The sequence below is a fragment of the Sus scrofa genome, chromosome X (assembly GCF_054392235.1).
Source record: "Sus scrofa isolate SSC_HxYL_T2T_F1_AM1 chromosome X, Sscrofa_HxYL_maternal_Yorkshire_Landrace_v2.0, whole genome shotgun sequence".
In the NCBI taxonomy this organism is placed as follows: Eukaryota; Metazoa; Chordata; class Mammalia; order Artiodactyla; family Suidae; genus Sus; species Sus scrofa.
Window position 1 is genome coordinate 46,071,173 of NC_139401.1, and position 23,731 is coordinate 46,094,903.

Genomic DNA, 23,731 nt, shown 5'->3' on the forward strand with positions numbered 1-23,731 from the left:
TGCTTTCTAGCACAGGGAATTATATCTAATCATTTGTGATGAAACATGATGGAGGATAATGTGAGAAAAAAATATATGTAAATAAACTGGATCACTTTACAGCAGAAATTGACAGAACATTGTAAATCAACTATAATTTTAAAAAATTAGGAGTTCCTGTTGTGGTAAACAGAAATGAATCTGACTAGGAACCATGAGGTTTCGGGTTTGATCCCTGGCGTTGCTCAGTGGGTTAAGGATCCTGCGTGGCTGTGGCGTAGGCCAGCAGCTGTAGCTCTGAATCTGCCCCTAGCCTAGGAACCTCCATATGCCTCAGGTGCGGCCCTAAAAAGCAAAACAAAACAAAAAAAAATTTAAATCATCAATACCTACTTAGTGTATAGCACAGGGTGCTCTACTCAATACTCTGTAATAACCTACATGGAGAAATAATCTGAAAAAGAATGGATATTTGTATAACTGAATCACATTTCTATACATCTCAAACTAACACAACACTGAAAATCAATTATACTCCAGTATAAAATAAAATAAAAATTAAAAAAAACCTACATTCTCACACCAGTCAGAATGGCCATCCTCAAGAAGTCTACAAACAATAAAAGCCGGAGAGGGTGTGGAGAAAAGGGAACCCTCCCTGTGCTGTTGGTGGGAATGTAAATTTGGTACAACCAGATGCAGAACATTATGAAGGTTCCTTTTAAAACTAAAAAAAATAGAAGTACCATAGGATCCAGTAATCCCACTCCTGGGTATATATCTGGAGAAAACTATCATTCAAAAAGATACATGCACCCAATGTTCATTGCAGCACTATTTACAATGGCCAAAACATTGAAGCAAACTAAATATCCACTGTCAGAGGAATGGATAACACACATCTATATATACACATACACACCATGGAATATTACTGAACCATAATAAAATAAATTCCATTTGTAGGAACATGGATAGACCTAGAGATCACCATATTAATTAAGTCAGACATAGAAAGACAAATGTTATATATCACTTATATGTGGAATCTAAAAAAAGAGGAGTTCCCGTCGTGGCTCAGTGGTTAACGAATCCAACTACAAACCATGAGGTTGCAGGTTCAATCCCTGGCCTTGCTCAGTGGGTTAAGGATCCGGCGTTGCCGTGAGCTGAGGTGTAGGTTGCAGACGCGGCTCGGATCCCAAGTTGCTGTGGCTCTGGTGTAGGCCGGCGGGTACAGTTCTGATTAGACCCCTAGCTGGGGAACCTCCATATTCTGCGGGAACGGCCCTAGAAAAGGCAAAAAATAAACAGTAATTTTTTTAAAAAGATACAAATGAACTTATTTCTAAAATAGCAACAGACTCACAGACTTAGAAAACACACTTGGTTACCAAAGGGGAAAAGTGGGGGGAGGGATAAATTAGGAGTTTGGGTTTAACATATACCCACTACTACATGTAAAATGGTCAACCAGGACCTACTATATAGCACAAGGAACTCTACTTAGTATTCTTTAATAACCTATATCAGAAAAGAATCTGAGAAAGAATGGATATATGTATATGTATCACTAAAATCACTTTGCCCCACACCTGAAACTAACACAACATTGTAAATATACTCCAATATACAATAAAAAGTAAATTTTCAAAGTTAAAAAAAAAAAGGTCACAAGGCTGATCTTAGACATCCCAGGATAGTCTTGAGTGTCCATGGGAACAAACTGAAAAATCATCATGTAATCTGACAGGTTTTAGTATGGCAATAGAGCCAACTTAGTAACCGGCATAAATAATAGTCGGGTGGGACTCAAGGCTGGTCTATGGGAACAACAGAGCTGATTTGGCGAACGTAGCAGGGATATACCTATCAGAGGGCCTCACCCTCTGCGTGTTAACAAGGAGCACTGTCCAGACCACAAGCTCTTCCCATCACATATACCTGTGGTCACCTTAGGGCCTGGGGTAGCTGCTTTTTGAGACAGCCTCCCACCTCCATCACGCACAGTCCCCACCAACTCCTGCTCACCAGCAGCAGGGGATCCTGCATCACTGAGCCTCTAAGACCCTACAGCTCAGCTCCATATTCTTCTCACTCATGGCACAGATGGCCCAGCACTCCTCAGGTCTGGGGGTCTGCCCCATGTTGCCTACCTACACTCTTGCTCTTTCCGCTAAGGCTCAGCCACAGTTTGCAACACACCTAGCCGCTCTTCATTCTGCCTCATTCACCATCATTCCCATTGTGCGTCCTATCACTCCCAATTTACTCCACCCTGCCCACATTTCCAACCTCCACCCTCTGTCCCCTCAAACTACTCAGTCGCACTCTCCCTGGCATTGCTCATAATTTACGCTGAACTGTCTCTTCTCCAGCAACTCAGCTGCTTACTTCTGCAGTTCCCGTCACGGCCCAGCAGAAATGATTCCGCCTAGGAACCATGAGGTTGCAGGTTCGATCCCTGGCCTCGCTCAGTGGTTAAGGATCCAGCATTGCCATGAGCTGTGGTGTAGGTCACAGATGTGGCTCGGATCTGGCGTTGCTGTGGCTCTGACGTAGGCCGGAAGCTCTAGCTCCAATTCAACCCCTAGCCTGGGAACCTCCATCTGCCGTGGGTGTGCTCCTGAAAAGCAAAAAAAAAAAAAAAAAAAAGTTAGCTTTATTTCTCCCTGCTCTCTCCTGTTCACCCCCACTCTGTTCATCATCACCCCAATCCCACACTCATCCCTTCATCACCCTAGTCTTTCTCCCACAACTCCAGACTATTTAGCCACATCCTGCTGTTCATTCCCACCCCTTCCCCTTTGGGTCCCTGCCTCACTCATCTCCACTTACCCACATGGTCCCACAGATTGCCATCTGGGTCCCAGGAAGCAGGAATCCAAGATCAACCTGAAATGTCAAGATCTGTCCATAGCCCATTTCAGGGTGACCTCTGATGGGCCTAAAACCTCAGGAGTATTCTCTATCAGCAGGTACATGAAATGTCTCATTTCTAGCACCCTCAGGTGTCCTCTCAGCAGACTAGGGGCAAGGAAGAAAACCTTCATTCAAAAAGATACATGCACCCCAACATTCATTGCAGCACTGTGTACAATAGCCAAGACATTGGCCCCATATTCCTTTGCTAAGCTTCCTTCTCCCTGGAAAGGTACTCAACATGGCATGTCCAACATCCATAGTTCATAAAGTCAGCCCACTGTTCATTTTCTTGCAGGCTAACTGAGGGGAAAAAACAAGGCCTGGGAGGGCACAGGCAGAGTTTCAGGTCTGACTCACTCACCTGTTTTGTTAAGTCCAAATACATGGCTTGATTTGCTCAGTTCAACCACAGAGATGGCCTCCGTGAAAAACCACAGTAGTGTGAGGGCTACAAATATGGTTGTTCACACTATGGGACCTCTCCTTCTGGAGCAAAAGTACTATTCATAGTCTTTAGCTGTATCCATTAAGACCAGTTTTCAGGAGTTCCCATTGCGGCGCAGTGGTTAACGAATCTGAATAGGAACCATGAGGTTGTGGGTTCGATCCCTGGCCTTGTTCAAGTGGGTGAAGGATCCAGAGTTGCCATGAGCTGTGGTGTAGGTCGCAGACACAGCTCGGATCTGGCGTTGCTGTGGCTGTGGTGTAGGCCAGTGGCTACAGCTCCGATTGGACCCCTCGCCTGGGAACCTCCATATGCCGTGGGAGCGGCCCTAGAAAAGACAAAAAGACCACAGCTTTCAATGTCTCTCACCTAAAGATCGTCACCAGAAAGTGACTTGGCAGTCAAGTTACTCAGTCTCTCTGTGGATTTATGCTTTATATGTCTTATTTATAAGAAAGCATATACACACAGGAATGATTTAATGATTTCCGCATTGTTTTAAGATGTGGAAAGGCACTGGTGGGCTTTAGTACATGATATTTTCACATATGTCACTGTGCATACTAATTTAGAAATGTTTCAGTCTCATTGTAGATTTACATAACGTGGTCCCAGCTGATCTGAGAGTCACTTTATTTTGCACCCTCAAAATCATGCTCATGTCAGAAGTCTCCGTTGTGGCTCAGTGGTAACAAACCTAACTAGTATCCATGAGGATGCAGATTCTATCCCTGGTCCCACTCAGTGGGTTAAGGATCCAACATTGACATGAGCTGTGGTGTAGATTGCAGATGTGGCTCAGATCCCGCATTGCTATGGCTATGGCGTAGACCTCAGCTGCAGCTTCAACTCCACCCCTAGCCTGGAAACTTCTGTATGCCATGGGGTGTGGCCCTTTAAAAAAATCAAAAAAAAAAAAAAGTTCACGTGCCTTTGGAATTGACTGGGTATCTGTTTTGTCAGACCGCTGATTCAATTTATTCACTCTAAAAAAATTAAACTCCACACTGAGCGCATCTCCACTAAATGTTGTGAGATCTTTTATCTAGACTCTGACTTCATTCTAATAGTAATAGAACAGGAGTTCCCATCATGGCTCAGTGGTTAACCAATCCGACTAGGAACCATGAGGTTGCCGGTTCGATCCCTGGCCTTGCTCAGTGGGTTAAGGATCTGGCGTTGCCATGAGCTGTGGTGTAGGTCACAGACATGGCTCAGATCTGGTGTTGCTGTGGCTCTGGCGTAGGCTGGTGGCTACAACTCCAATTAGACCCCTAACCTGGGAACCTCTATGTGCCGTGGGTGCAGCCCTAGAAAAGGCAAAAAGACAAAAAATAATAATAGAACAAAATTAATTTTTAAAGTTTTATTTTTTTGAAAAGGTAGGACATCCACAGAGTACAATTTTCAAAAGCTATCAAAGGATATACAGGTGTCCCCCTCCCAATTCCTCCCCCACCCCCAGCCACCCGCTTCCACTTCCCAGAGGTAATCAGGGTTCCCAGCTTCTCACGTAACTTTCCAGAGATAATTTATGCACATACACTCAATTATGTACTTACCATCTGTTCTCCTTTTTAAATACAAATGGTTGCCTATAAGCCTCACTATCTTGCACTTGCTCTTCTCACCTAAGAATAATGTTGGAGATCCTCCCACATCACTACACAAATGGTGTCCAAATTCTCTTTATAGATTTAGTCCTTTTTGTCTACCTAAAAGGTTGCTTATGAACATTCCAGGACTTTAGGAGCCACGTGGAAAGTTTCCAATCTTTTGTTTTTACAAACAGTGCATCATCGAATACTTCCATGTGTTTGTCATTTTGTACATGCATGAGTATATACATTCCTAGAAGTGAATTCGCTGGCTCAGAAGCCATGTTCGTTTGTGGTTTTGACTACTTTGGAATGATCCCTCATTGAATAAGAGTTTTTCCTGGACTTGCTGTTTGCTGGAAGTTCATGCAGGGGAAGAATCGGGGCCACATTCTAGGCAGATCAGAGGGGTTTTCTTAACAGTTGGATTTGTTTTCCATTTGGTAGTTCTTTCTGACTTGACTTCTGCGGAGTCAGTCAATAGGGGCAGCTGCTGGGTTCCTCCTAAGAACACTCCCTTCTCTTTCCCCAGGCCCTGCCAACTGCTCCTCTCATGAGTACAGAATACTTTCTGCAAACACGGCTTGTCTGAGCAATGCCTCGTCGAGGCCCCTGCCTGTCTCTCATGAGACTCCAAATGAGTCTAGGAAACATCCCACCTGTTCCTGGCCTCCGTTACAATTGTTATGTATCTTTATGGTCTTGCACTCAAGACACAGCCTAAAACTTGGCGAAGCGCCCTTTCCAGTCTCACGTCTGCAGCCTTGACCACTCTCTTTCCTTTGAAATCTCCTTGCACTGGTGGCTTGATTTCTTCAGCCTCTAGTAGCCCTCTCAGCAGGGTTTCAGATACAGAGATTTACAATTCTGCCCCTTTTCTCCTTGTAGCTTTTGGGTGAAGCCTGAGATGAAAAAAGGCTGACCCCCCTCTTTAAGCCAGAAGTCATAACATACTTTTTAAATGTTTTATTGACGAAATTTGCCTTCAGTAAACATAACTGCACCACGGACTCACTCTCTAATGTGCAATGAGCTTGGACTTCCGGGTATGGCCTTTCCCATGAGCTTTCTTTCCTGTGTGTGTTCTCTGATGTACAATAAGATTTGATTTTTGGGTAAAGGCTTTCCCACATTCTGTACACTTATAGGGTTTCTCTCCAGTGTGAGTTCTCTGGTGTACAGTGAATGTTGATTTTTCCCTGAAGGCCTTGCCACACTCAGTGCATGCATAGGGTTTCTCTCCTGTGTGTGTTCGCTGGTGTATTATGAGCTGTGACTTCTGGCTGAAAGCTTTCCAACATACAGGACATTCATAGGGTTTCTCTCCTGTATGAATTCTCTGATGTATAATGAGCTTCGACTTTTCCCTGAAGGCTTTGCCGCATTCGTTACATTTATAGGGTTTTTCTTCTGTATGCGTCCTTTGATGTATGATGAGATATGATTTCTGGGAAAATGCTTTTTCACATTCATTGCATTCATAGGGCTTCTCTCCTGTATGACCTCTCTGGTGTAGCATGAGATAGGATTTCTGAGAGAATGCTTTCTCACATTCATTACATTCAAAGGGTTTCTCACCTGAATGAGTTCTCTGATGTACACCAAGGTTTGACTTTTGGGTGAAGGTTTTCCCGCACACATCGCATTCATAAGGTTTCTCTCCTGTATGAGTTCGCTGATGCACAATGAGAGTTGACTTCTCATTGAAAGACTTCCCACATTCAGTACATTTGTGAGGTTTCTCTCCCGTGTGAGTTCTTTGATGTATGATGAGAGTTGATTTATCACTGAAAGTTTTCTTACACTCATTACATTCGTGAGGCTTCTTTCCTGTATGAGTACTATGATGTATAATTAGATCAAGCTTCTGTATGAAAGATTCCCCACACTTGGTACATTCGTAAGTTTTCTCTCCTGTGTGGGTTTTCTGATGGACAATGAGGTTTGACTTCTGAGTGAAAGCTTTCCCACACTCATTACACTCATAAGGTTTCTCTCCTGTATGAGTCCTGTAATGTATAATGACAGTGGACTTTTCTCTGAAGGCTTTTCCACATTCTGGACACTCAAATGGTCGCTCTCCTGTATGAGTTCTCAGGTGTATAATGAGCTGAGATTTTTGGCTAAAGGCTTTTCCACATTCCGTACATCCAAAGGGTTTCTCTCCTGTATGAGTTCTCCAATGTACAATGAGGTGTGACTTCTTACTGAAGGTTTTCCTACAGGCAGTACATTCAAAGGGTTTCTCTCCATTTTTAATTCTCTGATGTAGACTAAGACCTTTCTTTTGCCTGAGGGTCTTCCCATAATCTTTATATCCATAGGCTTTCACTCCAGGAGTTGTTTTCTCATACTCCGTATGGAAGAATAATTTTGCACATCCATTATCGTGTTTCTTTCCTACAGAACTTCTATTAAATAAGTCTAAGTTATCTACCATATTATGTCCAAATGACTCGTGTTTATAGGGTATTTGTATTGAGGCAACAAAGTTTGTACTCAGATGAAGTATGCTTCCAAATTCATTATAGTCATGGCCACTCTTAGTGATGACTGTTTTCTTGTCTGGGAGTCCAATTTGTAACAGATATTTATCTTGGTCGTCCTCATGCTGTCTCTCAATCTGTTCATCAACCTGGCAGGCTTCTTCTAGAAAGAAGTAAATAAACCATCTTTATATTTTGACATTATGGAATGGACCTTCTTTAGAAATGCCCTGCCAAATGAAAGCTAATACTGTTCTCCCATTTTATCAGAGTTCCTGGAGAAAGAACTATCAATCCTGTTCTCTTACTAAATTCTCATCACCTAGCCTTTTTGTTACCAAAAACCTACCTCTACTTTTACATCACTCTGGAGACAACTTATCATCTTTTATCTTCATTTATCCTATGAAGTCTTAACTGTACCTGACTTATATACTATTTCCACCTGGGTAGAAATGCAACAGTATGACTCGTGGACTCTTACAACAATACTGAAATCTACATGCTCAGTAAATGAGAGAAAGATCTAGAATAATTAGCCTTACAAAAATAAACCTAAAGATCTTTGCCCAGTCTGGATTCACCTTTGTATTCATTCAAGTTTGCATTCATAGTTCGTCAATGCCACCTTCAGCTCCTGTTTACACTATTTCTACTAAAAACTGTGTCTATCATTAACTCAAACCCTTCCTCATGTTCCATAACCTGCATAGCCAGTCTTCCATATTTTGCTGTATTAAGAATCTAGATAACATTCAAGAAGCAGTTCAGTTGTAAACCAACTATAATAAAAAAATTTTTTAGGAGTTCCCGTCATGGCTCAGTGGTTAATGAATCTGACTAGGAACCATGAGGTTGCAGGTTCGATCCCTGGCCTCACTCAGTGGGTTAAGGATCTGGCATTGCCATGAGCTGTGTTGTAGGTTGCAGACACGGCTCGGATCTCGTGTTGCTGTGGCTGTGGTGTAGGCCAGCGGCTACAGCTCTGATTCGACCCCTAGCCTGCGAACTTCCATATGCCGCAGGTGAAGCCCTAGAAAAGACAAACACACACACACAAACATGAAAAAAATTTTTTAAGAAGCAGTTCTGTCTTTGCAAAAAAACTTACTCTGATCTTCCTCTACATGACTTTAAGTAATCAGTTATCTGTTCCACTCAGTTACACAGTTAAAATTGCAAATCCTTGCCTTTAATATACTGTATTTCATCAACTACAATATGCATATCATTCCACATTCTAACACCTCTGAATCCAGATGCACCTTACAATCAATGACATGTCATTAATTGGTGGCACATTTTCTTTCCTATGGGTGTGTCTTAAAATCAGTGGTATCTTGGTCAGTAAAATATGGTAAATACTTTTTGCACATATACTGAATTTTTACTTTTTGTGGTTTAATTTTCCTTTCACCTATTTCTAAAATTTTATGTGAAAAATTTCAAACATACAGAAAAGTTGAAAGAATACAATAACTACTCATATTACCACCCAAGTTTAATAACATTTAAGAGTAATAAAGGAATTTTAAAATGGATCATGCAGCCAGTAAAGCAATAGTTTTTAACTGTGAATAAACATCGTAATCACAGGAAAAGCTTTTACAAAATAAATTTGATGGGACCCAAACTCTACCAATGAGCTACCGAACATGGACCTCCTTAGGTGTTAGGCAGCAGCCTAGCACGTGTGGCTAGGGTCATAAGTTCTCTAGCCCAGAATCAAATCCTGGATCAGACTTTAACTTACTCTATGGCCTTATGCATGTCATCTAATCTATTTATACCTTACTTTCACACCTAACAAATAGGAATTATAACAATACCCATCCAAATGTATGTTGATAGGATTAAATTAATTATAACAGGGCTACACAGCACTTCAAATGTTTACTAGAACCACCACTACTACTACAATAATAGCTACTACTATTATGAGTAAGAGTCACTACAGTACTATAAAAGTAATAAGGACTATCTCCATATATTTAACACATTCTTGAATTAACTGAAAAAAAAGTGAATAAAAATGTGCAAAGTAGGCTACCGTTTTTCTAGGCAAGGAAACAAATATAGGATTCCCTAATAATAATAATAAATATCCCCTCATCTGTATTTCCCAATAACCATGCTAAAAAGTCTTGATTCTCAATAGCACCAACATAATTACTTCAACTGACTCAACCCACTATACACATTCAGCATTCTCGGAATAATACTAACAATACTACCATCAGATTATGACTGATTAAAACTTTTTAAGTTCAGAATTTGATTTGGAAATAGCAATTTGAAAACATGATGTATTTTCTCTTAAAAATCTTTTTTTTGTACATAGTTTCTGGCTATGTCAATGAAAAGGCCTAGAAACAATTCCCTAACATCCAAATTGTGATCACAAAACATTTGCCACCAAAAAAAAGCCAAGGCTCCTTGAAGAAATGACTGGTTCCAAGGGAGAGACAGAACGTATATAAACTGAACCTGGAACATCTTGTAATAACAGAAAGCAAGGAAGCTACCAAAGCCTTGGGACCCAGCTTGAAGGGATTTCCACTGGTCAGGGATGGAGCAATTAGATTTATAATGAGGATAAGGTAATGGATCAAAATATAAAGTGTTTAAATCCAGAAGTCCACAAATTGTACTGAAAAAAAAAAAAAACACATTAGTCACCCCTGAATGATGCTACAAAATCAACTCTTTGTTTTGAAAACCAATAAACGGAAAAAACATATGTAGCTCATACATAACAAAACACAGCTGATCCTCGAATAATGCAGGGGTTAGGGATACTGACCCTCTGTGCAGTCAAAAACCCAGTTATAACTTAATAGTTGGCCCTCCATGTATATAGTTCCTCCTGAGTCTGCAGGTCACATCCATGGATTCAACCAACCACAGGTCATGTAGTATGATAGTATTTACTACTGAAAAACACCTGTAAGTGGACTGGACCTGTGCAGCTCAAACCCATGTTGTTCAAGGGTAAACTGTAATAGATGGAGGGCACTCCTTCTTCATAGAAGTATGAAGAAGGAATGGAAGAATATCACCATTTTGCAACCATTAAAGAAGTAATGGATCTAAGAAGTCATCATCAATGACTCATAACAGAAAAGAGAAAACCATGCATTACATGCCTCCTGATATGGGATTACGTTACACTAGCCAGGAGGTCATCTTGCTAAAAGAAAAGGAAAAAAAAAAATGACTCTAATCAAGTGTCAAGCTCTAAATACCGATTCATTAAAAAAAAGGGGGGGGGGGAGTTCCCGTGGTGGCGCAGTGGTTAACGAATCTGACTGGGAACCATGAGGTTGCAGGTTCGATCCCTGCCCTTGCTCAGTGGGTTAAGGATCTGGCGTTGCGGTGAGCTGTGGTGTCGGTCGCAGACGCGGCTCGGATCCTCCCCTGCTGTGGCTCTGGCGTAGGCCAGCGGCTATAGCTCCGATTCGACCCCTAGCCTGGGAACCTCCATATGCCACTGGTACGGCCCTAGGAAGACAGAAAGACAAAAAAAAAAAAAAAGAAATACATAAAAAAGAGAAAGACAGATAGAAGGGAATCATTTTAAGAAAGGATCCAAGTAGCTATGAATGCACTCAGCTCCTAGCTCCTGATTCCTATGTACCACTCTCCACTAAAAGGAATCAGAGATCTTTGGAGAAGCTGCTCATTCCAGGTCTGAAATGGGGAAAGTATAAGGTGAACCAGAGCATATTTTTGTGCTTGAAAGTGCTCAAAGAATGATGGAGACATCAAAAGACAGAGGAGCCAGCCTGAAGAGACTCCTATTAGCCAAACTGAGGACAATCTGAACATGAAAATGAATAATGACAGTAATGAATTATATGTAACACATGGAAAAATAAAAATCTATGAGTCTATACTGATACTAAAATTTATGAATTAATTAATTAGTGGAGATGGGGTAAGGGAAAGTTCTTTACAGGTAAGTGCCAACCTACAAATGTAGAGGGAATGATAGAAAATTCACCATTTTCCCAACCACCTTCGTAATAATTGATTCAGGCAAGAATCATCAGAGGAAGTTAAAACCACTGGGCAAAAAATTTTAAGGAACAGGATAGTCACACACTTTGGCAGTTCCACAAAATGTTAAGTACACGTTATCACATGGTCTAACAATGCTACCCCTATGTTTGTACTCAAAAGAAATGAAAACATAATTTCAAAACTTCTACATGAATGTTCATAGCAACATTATCTATAATAGCCCAAAAGTAGAAATAACCTAAATGCTTATCAACAGATGAATGGATAAACAAAATGTGGAATATACGTACAATGAAATACCATTACACCATAAAAAGGAATGACACATGCTATGATATGGATGAACTTTAAAAAAACATGCCAATTGAAAGAAACCAGACATAAAATTCCATATTTCGTAGGGTTCCATTTGTATGAAATGTCCAGAAAGGGCAAAATGATTGAGACAGAAAGTAGATTAGTGGTTGCCAGGGGATGCAGAATGGAGAGTGACTTATAAGGGACAGGGGTTTCTTTAAGGGGTGATAATAACGTCCTAAAACTAGGTAATAGTGACGGTTGCACGATTCTATGAATATACTAAAAATCACTGAATTCGTACAGTTCAAAAGAGTGAATTATATTGTATGTGAATTATCTGTTTTGTTTTTTTTTTTAATTTTTCAGCCACCCCCATGGCATATGGAAGTTCCCTGGGCCAGGGATCAATTCTGAGCCAGAGGTGCGACCTATACCAAAGCTGCGGCACCACCAGATCCTTAACCCACTGTGCCAGGCCAGGGATTGAACGGGTGCCTCCACAGAGACAAGGCAGATGTTAACCCACTAGTGGGAACTCCTGAATAATTTTTAAAGAGATAATCAAGATGCTTTAGGAGAGCGAAACGGGATAGAAAAATCCAAGCTGAATGCAATCAGGTAGTCTCCAATCCAGAATTAGAGCATTAGCACCCCGGCCTATGACTTAACATGATGAGCCTGGCTTCAGATGAGGCAGTGGGAAATGAGAATGATGGAAGTGGCAGGGCTTGGGGCCAAGGGACTGGCATGTACAAGCCACCTATATACCGGAAAATGGGTGCACAAACTTATGGGTTAGCACCAACTTAAGGAGAGTGATCTGGTAAATATAGGACTGGGGCGGGGGGTGTCAGTCTAAGCTGTTCACGTCCCCATCCTCCAACATCAAAGGGCCACCACCATTCTCAAGATATTCCTCAAAGCCTTTTCAGAGGCTTTCAAAGCCCCTGACTGACAAGCTGGGACCTCATGTCCCCATGGCTTGGGTCAAGCCCACTTACCTGGAAAGTTCCAAACTGGGATTTTCCCTTCTGCCAGGCACGGCTCTTCTACCTCCAATTTGAGGATGAGAGTTGGTTTGGTAACATGCTGCCCTGCTGATGAGAAATAAGAGCAATACCTCCCTGGTCTTGAGACCCTCTGAGAAGAAGCAAAGTGGCATTTGGGGGCAGCACAAGGGATGCATCACTTGATACAATGGTAGTCAACCCAATTCGCCTGGGTTTTGGGTTCACACACACCTTGTCAGGAAAGCAAAGGGTGGTGGAGAGGAACTCTGATCCCTGGAATTCAACATCAAACTCTTCAGTTAGTTCAGAGGCCTTTGGCAAGTTTCCCAGATGGAGAAAGGAAACGCCTTCTATCAGACATGATAATCACGAACAGCAAAATTACCCGAGGAAGCCATTCTTACCCACAGAGACCAGGTTGCTGTAGGTCTCCAGCATCACATCTCTGTACAGGGTCCTCTGCAGAGGGTTTAGGTACTGCCACTCCTCCTGGGTGAAATCCACAGCCACATCCTCAAATGTCATGAGTCCCTGGAATGGCACATTCGTTTATTCTAAAATGCTGACCACGGGGTGATAAGGATGGATGGATACAACTTCTGACTGGGTTCTCAGTTCACGATGATGGCTTCATACAGGATGCCTAGCATGTTAGGGACCTGCTGCAGCGGCGGGGGGCGGGGGGCAGAATCACAAATCATGGTAGAGAAACTATTGCATTAAATAATGAAAAATGCCAGACAATGTGGTATTAGCACAAGGATAGATGGATAAGCAGTCCAGCAGAATTAAACAGGGAATCCAAATATGCAAGAACACCTGAGTTATGATAAAGTGGAAACTGCAAAACAGTGGGGAGAGGATGATATTTTCCAAAAAACATTTCCCATTGGGGGAAAATGACATTTAACCCCTAATCCTTACCATACACAAAATCAGCTATGGGTAAATTGTAATCTAATGTGAAAGGTAACACAATGAAGTGCCTGGAAAATAATAAAGGAGAATGTTTTCATAGGCTTGGGGTAGGGGAAAATTTAAAAAACAAGACATGAAAAGCACTACTCATAAAGGAAAAGACTTATAAATATTACAAGATTAAAAGTACAACAGTAAAAAGGCAAGCTATAGATGGGGAGATGATCTCTATCTTTCAAAAATGATAAAGGGCTCTTATCTAGAACATATAAAATAACCCCTACAAATCAAAAGAAAAATACAAACACAGAAAAATAGACAAGAGATGTGACTAGCTACTTCACTAAAAAGAAAAAATAAACATATGGACATATGCTCTATGAAAAAGAAACTGTACTCAACCCCATTAGCCCTCGGGTAAATTAAAATTTAAGCCACATTGCGAGACCAAGAAAAATACCGTAGGATTGTATTGAAATGGGGACGCTCGCACACTGTTAGTAGGAATATTAAAACTTGCATAACTTTTTGAGGAGACAGTTTGGCATGATTTACTAAAGTTAATGCTCTGCCAACACTGTGACCCAGCAGTTCGACTCCTAGGTACACACCTTAGAGAAAATCATGCACATGTGCTCTAGGAAACAAGTACAAGGATGTTCACAGGCAGCACTATTTCTCATACTAAGCTGTGGGGAAAACCCAACTCAGCAATCCAATAGGTAAATTGTGGCCCAGTCTTTCAATGGAATACTATGCGGTGATGAAAAAGAATGAACTGCAACTGCAGAGCCAACACAGCTGGATCTCAGAGAGGTACTGATGAGCAAAAGAACCCAGACACAAAAGAGCACATACTGCATCATTCTATTTATATACAGCAAGAGAACAGCCATGATGTTAGAAGTCAGGAGAGTGATTACCTTTGCAGCTGCTTTTGATTGGAAGAAGGTATGAGGCAGGATTTGAAGGTCCTGATTATGTTTTAATCTTGACCTGGGGGTGGCTCCACAGGGTATTGACTTTGTGATAATTCATCAAGCTGTACACTTAAAGCCCACACTTCATGTATGGTATATTTAAATGTACTTTATATTTTCATATTTAAAAATTATTTTTGATAAGTGCAAAGGCACTTCAATGGAAAATGGGCGTTCCTATTTCAACAGATAGGGTTGGAACAATTGAATCTCTCCGTGCAAAAAAATAACTTCAATCCATACCTCCAGCATATCTAAAAATTAACTCCAAATGGATCACAAACCTAAATGTAAAATCTAAATCTGTATAATTTTTAGAAGAAAATATAGGAGAACATCTTTTTAACCTTAGGTTAGTCAAGTATTTCTTTGATGGGATATCAAAAGACACTGTTAAAAGAATAAAAGGCCATGGAATGGGAGAAAATATTTGCAAATCACATATCTGACAAATAAGTTGTACTGAGAATCTACAAGAACTAGAACTCTCAAAACTACAAAAAAAGGCAAAAGAGACATACTTCACCAAAGAGATATAAATGGCAAATAAGCACATGCAAAGGTGCTGAACATCATTAGCCAGGAGGAAACTGCAAACCAAAACCACAATGGGCTATCCCCACATACCTATTAGAAGGGGGCAAAGACAGAAAATGCCAAGTGCTGGTGATGATGTGGAACAGCTGGAACCCTCATTTATCACAGACAGGAATGCAAAATGGCACCGCCACTTTAGAAAAGCTTTCCAGCTTCGGAGGAAGCTAAGCATATACTCCCATAGCACCTGCGATCCCCCTCACAGGCGTATTTACTGAAATGGAATGAAAACTTGTACAAACCCCAAAAACCTGAACGTGAACATTTTTTGTGTGTGTGTGTGTGTGTTCATTTCTGCTGTACAGCAAAGTGATTCAGGTATACATGTACACATATCCATTCTTTTTCAGATTCTTTTCCCATATAGGTTGTCACAGAATACTGTGCTATCCCGCAGGTCCCCGCTGACCATCCATTCCAAATACAACACTGTACACGGGCCAATCCTAAACTCCCAATCCACCCCCCCCCACCACCACCACGTTTCCTCTTTGGTAACCACAGTTTTGAGGTCTGTGAATCTGTCTCTTGAACATGAACATTCATATAGTAGCGATATTTGTAATCACCAAAATCTGGAACAAACACAAATGTTTTTAAACCAGTGAATGGATCAGCAAACTAATTTATACAATGTAATACGAGTCAAGGATAATAATAAAAGAACTAATGATACATGCAACAACATGGATGAATCTCAGATGTGTTATGCTAAGTGAAAGAAGCCAACCCAAAAAGCTACATGCTGGAGTTCTCATTGCGGCTCAGTGGTTAACCCGACTAGGAACCATGAGGTTACGGGTTCAATCCCTGGCCCCACTCAGTGGGTTAAGGATCCGGTGTTGCTGTGAGCTGTGGTGTAGGTTGCAGACACGGCTCGGATCCTGCATGGCTGTGGCTGTGGTGTAGGCCGGCGGCTACAGCTCCGATTCGACCCCTCGCCTGGGAACCTCCATATGCCACAGGAGCGGCCCTAAAAAGACAAAATGGCAAAAAAAAAAAAAAATTTATTTGGAAATTTGCAACAATTTAAAAAAGCTCACAGATGAACTGCATAGTCTAGAAATACAGAAAATAGTAAGAAAAGGTTAGGTATGTCATGAATGCATAAAATATACATAGATACTATTCTATCCTTACATAGGCATAAGGTGAGACATAAAATTTAAAACGTGTTAAGTTTTCGTACTGTTTTATAACTTTGCTTTTAAAGAATTATATTACTGTATTACTATATTTACAGTATGCCACTCTAATAACTGGAGAAACTTGAGTATCAGCCTATCATCACAGGTAAGTGGGTTTTTTAAAAAAGTAACAATGTTGGAATACTGTATGCCACAAAATTTTATAATGATCCATTCATTAGTGTATAGAGTAGGCTACCATAAAGCAATTGTAGCAAACTAGGCTACTGAAAAGCAATCATATTGCTGCTTCTTCATTATTAATGCATGAATTGTTATACCTGTAAATAAATATGAATTTGTTTTTCACACTACATTTTTTTTTTTTTTTTACTCTTTAGGGCCTCACCTGTGGCATATGAAGGTTCCAGGCTAGGGGTTGAATTGGAGCTGTAGTTGCCGGCCTGTACCACAGCTCACAGCAACATCAGATCTGAGCCGCGTCTGTGACCTCCACCACAGCTCATGGCAACATGGGATCCTTAACCCACTGAGTGAGGCCAGGAATTGAACCCACAACCTCATGGTTCCTAGTTGGATTCGTTTCTGCTGCACCACAATGGGAACTCTCTCTCTTTTCATTTTTTATGGCTAATGTTAATCTGTATTAACATCTACAGTGTTTTGTATCATATAAGACAAACTGATACACGTGCTGACAGATGATTCATCTTGTAAACGGACAACATAAATGTATGGTATCAGTAAATATAGTATAGTACCTAAAATGTATTTTCTCCTTATGATTTTCTTAATGACATTTTTTTCTCTAGCTTACTTTGTTGTAAGAATACAGTATTAAGACATATAACATACAAAATATGTGTTAAATGACTATATTATTGATAAAGCTTCCAGTCAACACTAGGCCATTAGGAGTTAAATTTAGGTGGAGTCCAAAGTTACATGCAAATTTTCAACTGTGCGGGGAGTCAGCATTACTGACCCCTGAATCGTCCAAGGATCAACTGTATTGGAAGGTGATAGAACTGTTCTAGAGCTTTATTGTGGTGGTATCAAAACGTGCAGTTTGTGAGAAGTTGCAAAACTGTATAATGCAGAGGGTCTGTTTTACTACGTACAGATGATACCTTAATTTTTTAAATTTAAATGTAAAAAAATTAAAGAGCCTCAGGTAATTTAGAATAACTGCACCTGTGTAAATCCAATCTCTCCACACAGCCTCCAAAAAACTATACAGGTCAATATGAAGAATAAAACTACATATAACCTATATCTTAAGTATAGACTACTACATATCCTAATGATCTATAAGTGAAAAATAAATAGCAAGAGTTCCCATCGTGGCTCAGCAGTTCATGAACCCGACTAGTATCCACAAGGATGCGGGTTTGATCCCTGGCCTCACTCAGTGGGTTAAGGATCTGGCATTGCTGTGAGCTGTGGGGTAGGTCGCAGACGCAGCTGGGATCCAGCATTGCTGTGACTGTGGGGTAGGCCAGTAGGTACAGCTCCGATTGGACCCCTAGCCTGGGACCCCTAGCCTGGGACCCTTTTTAGGGCAGGTGCGGCCCTAAAAAGACAAAATAAATAAAATAGCAAATTCCAGCTCAGCTGGCTTTCAAGCTACTACCACAAACCTTTCTGGGAGTGCAGGAAAGGTCTAAAAAAAACAATCAAGAGAACAGAGAAGGGAGCAGGGAACCTAAGAATGAGTTGAAACCATGTTTAAAGAGAGAAAATATACTGAAAGTATAAAAATACTGAAAAATGGGCCTGCTCTATCAGAGCACCAGCTATAAGGAGGAGTGTGTGACCCAAGATTGCAGTCTCCCAAAAAAATCACTGCCTCAAAGGGAACATTGGGTAAAAAACAATGAGGAAGAACCATGTGGAAATTGGGTTGTGAAGGGAAAAAGCCAGAGGGAGAAAGTGAAGGTCATGTGAGACAAAGAATGACCTAAACAAACTAAAATAAGTCAGAATACACCCAGTGGCCCTCCACCGCACCAAAAGGAAATTGACCATTAAGGAAACTGCACTTTGCCTCCCTGACTAAAGAGGGAGCTCTTGAGCCAAGAATCAGGCAAGTCACCCCAGCCTCCAACACTGTCCTCAAATAGAGGAAAACATCCACTCAAAGTTTGAGAACAACAGAAAATGAGAAAATAGCTCAAGTGATAAGAAATTCATCCCACAATGACATCGGCAAAATGACAGAGCAGGCAGCTCGCAGCCCTTAGCTCCTCTCCCAACGCCACTCCAAAAATAAAAATTACAAAACAAGCCGAAACTGTCAGAAGCAACTTTGTCAGAATTCTGGGAAGCAAAGGACTGCAGCAACCACATGGAATCAAGAGAAAGGCAACTTAAAGACATGAGGAAAACATCATTGCATCATTACTTGCCTCTCTCCTGAGCGCCAGCAGTCTTTTTTTTTTTTTTTTTTTTTTTTTTTTTTTTTGGTCTTTTTGCCTATTCTAGGGCCACTCCCGCAGCATATGGAGGTTCCCAGGCTAGGGGTCGAATTGGAGCTGTTGTAGCCACCAGCCTAGGCCAGAGACACAGCAACGCGGGACCCGAGCCGCATCTGCAACCTACACCACAGCTCACAGCAACAACACTGGATCCTTAACCCACTGAGCAAGGCCAGGGATCGAACCTGTAACCTCATGGTTCCTAGTCGGATTTGTTAACCACTGAGCCACGACGGGAACTCCCAAAGAGCACCAGCATTTTCTTTTTCTCTCCCACTGTACAGCAAGGGGATCAAGTTATCCTTACATGTATACATTTTTTCCCCCACCCTTTGTTCTGTTGTAATATGAGTATCTAGACATAGTTCTCAATGCTACTCAGCAGGGTCTCATTGTAAATCTATTCTAAGTTGTGTCTGATAAGCCCAAGCTCCCGATCCCTCCCACTCCCCCCCCCCCATCAGGCAGCCACAAGTCTCTTCTCCAAGTCCATGATTTTCTTTTCTGAGGAGATGTTCATTTGTGCTGGATACTAGATTCCAGATATAAGTGATATCATATGGTATTTGTCTTTGTCTTTCTGGCTCATTTCACTCAGTATGAGATTCTCTAGTTCCATCCATGTTGCTGCAAATGGCATTATGTCATTCTTTTTTATGGCTGAGTCGTATTCTATTGTGTATATATACCACATCTTCCGAATCCAATCATCTGTCGATGGACATTTGGGTTGTTTCCACGTCCTGGCTATTGTGAATAGGGCTGCAATGAACATGCAGGTGCAAGTGTCTCTTTTAAGTAGAGCTTTGTCCGGATAGATGCCCAAGAGTGGGATTGCAGGGTCATATGGAAGTTCTATGTATACATTTCTAAGGTATCTCCAAACTGTTCTCCATAGTGGCTGTACCAGTTTACATTCCCACCAGCAGTGCAGGAGGGTTCCCTTTTCTCCACAGCCCCTCCAGCACTTGTTATTTGTGGACTTATTAATGATGGCCATTCTGACTGGTATGAGGTGGTATCTCATGGTAGTTTTGATTTGCATTTCTCTTATAATCAGCGATGTTGAACATTTTTTCAGCACCAGCAGTCTTAAAGCAACAGCATCAGCCAGTATTCCCTGTGTGGGACCCCAGACCCTAGTTCTAGAGGAAGCAGAGCAGACCTTATTCACAAATTAGTGTGGGTCTGTTCTAACCTGCTGACAGGCTACCAGAAAGATGAACGCAAGATGTTCCTTGCTCTTTCGCCTCTCAACTCAGAGCTGTAGACACTGATCGAAAAGGCTGCAAAGCAAACAAAGAACCCACTGATGCCTGGGGCAAAAGATTACAGTCTAGACAGACAACAGACTGCCTAAGGCCTGAGAGGAAATGCGAGGAGATATTCTTTGGGCAATTAGGACATTCGAAAGCACCCATGTACAGGGGAATTTAGAAAGGCACACATATGCCTAGGACAAAACTCAGGCTCACAAAAGAACTGAGAAGACTCTTAATTGCTCCAATTATTCCTGAGCATAGAAAAATGAAAAGCTTTCAAATTCTTACATGAATTGACTATAAAGTTAACACATCAACTAACCTAAGACTGTACAAAATAGGAACATGCAGGCTAATCTCACTTACGAACAACAGGGCAAAAATCCTAAACACAGCTGATCCTCGAACAACATGGGTGTTAATCCATGTATAACTTACAGTCAGTCCCCCATATCAGTATTTCTTCCACGTCTGTAGATTCAACCAAACATGGACTGTGTAGTATTTACTATCGAAAAACACCTGCATGTAAGAGGACTCAAACAGTTCAAACCCACGTGATTCAAGGGTCAACTGGATAAGCAAAGAGAATAGATCCGTATTAAGGCAATAATTCTTGATGACCAACTACAATCTATTCCAGATATGCAATGACAGTTCAATATTAGAAGATTCATTAACATAAATCACCATTAAATAGACCTAAAGAGAAAACTTATACGCTTAATATAAGAAAAGCTGATACAAAAATATTGAAACAATTCAATACCCAATCTTTTTTTTTTGTCTTTTCTAGGGCCACACCCGCAGCATATGGAAGTTCCCAGGATAGGGGTCCAATCAGAGCTTACAGCCACCAGCCTACGCCACAGCCACAGCAAGGTGGGATCTGAGCCGCATCTTCGACCTACACCACAGTTTATACAACGCCAGATCCTTAACCCACTGAGCGAAGCCAGGGATCGAACCTGCAACCTCATGGTTCCTAGTCAGATTCGCTTCCACTGCACCACAACGGGAACTCCCAATACCCAATCTTGATTTAAAAAAAAAAAAAAAACTAGAATAGATAGTAATCTCCTTAAAATAACCAAAGATGGATGGATGGATGGACAGATAAGGAAAGAAGGAAGGAGGGAAAGATGGATTTAGAATGGAAGGAATGGCAGGAAGGGAAGGGAAAGGAGGAAGGAAGTTAAGAGCAAAGGCAAATTGGAATGGAAGAATGGAAGGAAAGAAGAGACGATGGACAAAAAGATGGACTGGAATGGGAGGAAGGAAGGAAGGAAGGGCAGCAGGATGTTCTGCATAGGAGCCTTAGGTCACCATGGTTAGCATAATGATGTGACTTAGGGTGGGGGTCTGGCCACACCAGAAAGACCAACCACATAATTTAGCGGAGGGGGGGGGGGGGGAAGAGTTTGATCTCTCCCAGAGCGGCTAGGGACAGATAGCAGCAACATGGACAATCATGCCTATAAAATGGAGCCATAATTAAAAAAACAAAAAAACAAAAAAAATCCTCTGAACACCAAGGCTCATAAGAGCTTCCCTGTTTAACAGAACTCCATGTGTACTGTCACACATCAATGCTGCACAAAGTCACGCATCCTGACTCTGGGGACAGAAAGTGAATCTGTGTCCCCTCCCTGTAACAAGCCATTAGCATGAATATAACAGATTTCAGTGAGTTCTGTGAATTCCTTAAGTGAAGTGTTAAACCTAAGTGTGATACTGGGGACCCCCAAACTTGTATTTGGTGTCAGAAGTGAGGGTGGTCTCTTATTGGGACAGTTCCCTCTAACTTCACAGTTGTCTTAACTCTTCCTAGATAGAATGACACAAAGTCACAAAGATGTAGTTACCCTTGATTTATAAATTCAATGTGATCCCAATTTAAAAAACAAGGTGTTTTTGGTCTTTTGTCTTTTTAGGGCCACACCTGCAGCAGATGGAGGCTCCCAGTCTAGGGGTGGAATTGGAGCTACAGCTGCTGGCCTATACCACAGCCATGTAGGATCCAAGCCGCATCTTTGACCTCCACCACAGCTCACGGCAACGCCGGATCGTTAACCCACTGAGCAAGGGCAGGGATGGAACCCGCAACCTCATGGTTCCTAGTCGGATTCGTTAACCACTGCGCCACGACGGGAACTCCTAAAACAAGGTTTTTAATGGTGCTAAACAAGGTAGTACTAAAGATCCTATCAAAAAATAAATGTACAACAATAGCTAGAAAAACTCTGGAAAAGAAAAACTGTGAGGGATGGAGTGCCTACCAGATACCAACACATACTTTGATACATGCGTTCTCTCAAAGCACAGGGTAAAGACCCACTTTTTAATAAATTGTGCTGGGTCAACTGGAGAACCATTTGGAAAAAGCTAAATCGGATCCAAACCTTATTACAGACACAAGAATAAACACCAAATGGATAAGGGGAATACATGTAAAAAACTGAAACCAAACAAACTACTAGAAGAATGAAGGGGTGAATGTCTGCATAACCTGGATGGAGGGAAAAACTTTCTATAAATAAAGTCCAGATGTTTTAATAAAAGATTAATAAATACAACCACAAAAAAAAAAAAATACTTTGGCTAGTCCAAAGACAAATGACAAACTGGGGTGGGGGGGATTTGTTACAACATATATCACAAATAGAGATAATATCCTTAATATATAAAGAACTCTTAAAATGTCAAGGGGGGAGTTCCCGCCGTGGCGCAGTGGTTAACGAATCCGACTAGGAACCATGAGGTTGCGGGTTCGATCCCTGCCCTTGCTCAGTGGGTTGACGATCCGGCGTTGCCGTGAGCTGTGGTGTAGGTTGCAGACGCGGCTGGGATCCCGCGTTGCTGTGGCTCTGGCGTAGGCCGGTGGCTACAGCTCCGATTCAACCCCTAGCCTGGGAACCTCCATATGCCGCGGGAGCGGCCCAAGAAATAGCAACAACAACAACAAAAAAAAAAGACAAAAGACAAAAGACAAAAAAAAAAAAAAAAAAAAAAATCAAGGGGAAGGGAATTCCCGTCATGGCGCAGCAGAAACGAATCCGACTAGGAACCATGAGGTTGTGGGTTAGATCCCTGGCCTCGCTCAGTGGGTGAAGGATCCGGCATTGCCATGAGCTGTGGTGGAGATCACAGACAAGGCTCAGATCCCACGTTGCTGTGGCTGTGGCTGTGGCTGTGGTGTAGGCCAGCAGCTGTAGCTCCAATTAGACCCCTAGCCTGGGAACCTCCATATGCCGTGGGTGCAGCCCTAAAAAAAAAAAAAGAGAGAGAGATAAAAAAAAAAAAATGGAGGGGAAAAAAGAATACCTGATAGAAAATTAGGCAAAAAAAATAAGACAATAAACAAGAAATATAAAAATGGTTTATATATATATGAAATTACATTCAACGTTGTTTATAATAATAGAAATGCCTATTAAAACTATAGAGAGATATCATTTCTTACCTAGCAGATTGGAAAAAATTTAAAAACCAGACAATATACTCTGTTGGTGCAGCCATAGAGAAACAGGTACTATCATATATATTAGTAGTGGTCATGTGCAACAGCATGACCTTTATTGAA

At 41.5% G+C, this 23,731-nt stretch overlaps 1 protein-coding gene across 9 annotated transcripts in view; it reads right to left on the reverse strand.

Moving 5' to 3' along the window:
• Nucleotides 1-4,700: 4,700 nt before the first annotated feature.
• Nucleotides 4,701-23,731, reverse strand: part of ZNF182 (zinc finger protein 182) — a 28,769-nt gene continuing 9,738 nt past the window's right edge. The window contains exons 3-5 of one of the 9 annotated variants that reach the window (XM_085007802.1): nt 13,171-13,297; nt 12,758-12,850; nt 4,701-7,593 (exon numbers count right to left, since the gene is read on the reverse strand). In XM_085007802.1, coding sequence (XP_084863928.1) covers nt 5,966-7,593; nt 12,758-12,850; nt 13,171-13,297 — 1,848 coding nt within the window. In that variant the 3' untranslated portion in view covers nt 4,701-5,965. Of the gene's footprint in view, nt 7,597-12,757; nt 12,854-12,997; nt 13,298-23,731 lie in introns of those variants that run through there. The other 8 variants (XM_013990884.3, XM_085007801.1, XM_013990882.3 and 5 more) reach the window with 8 other exon arrangements.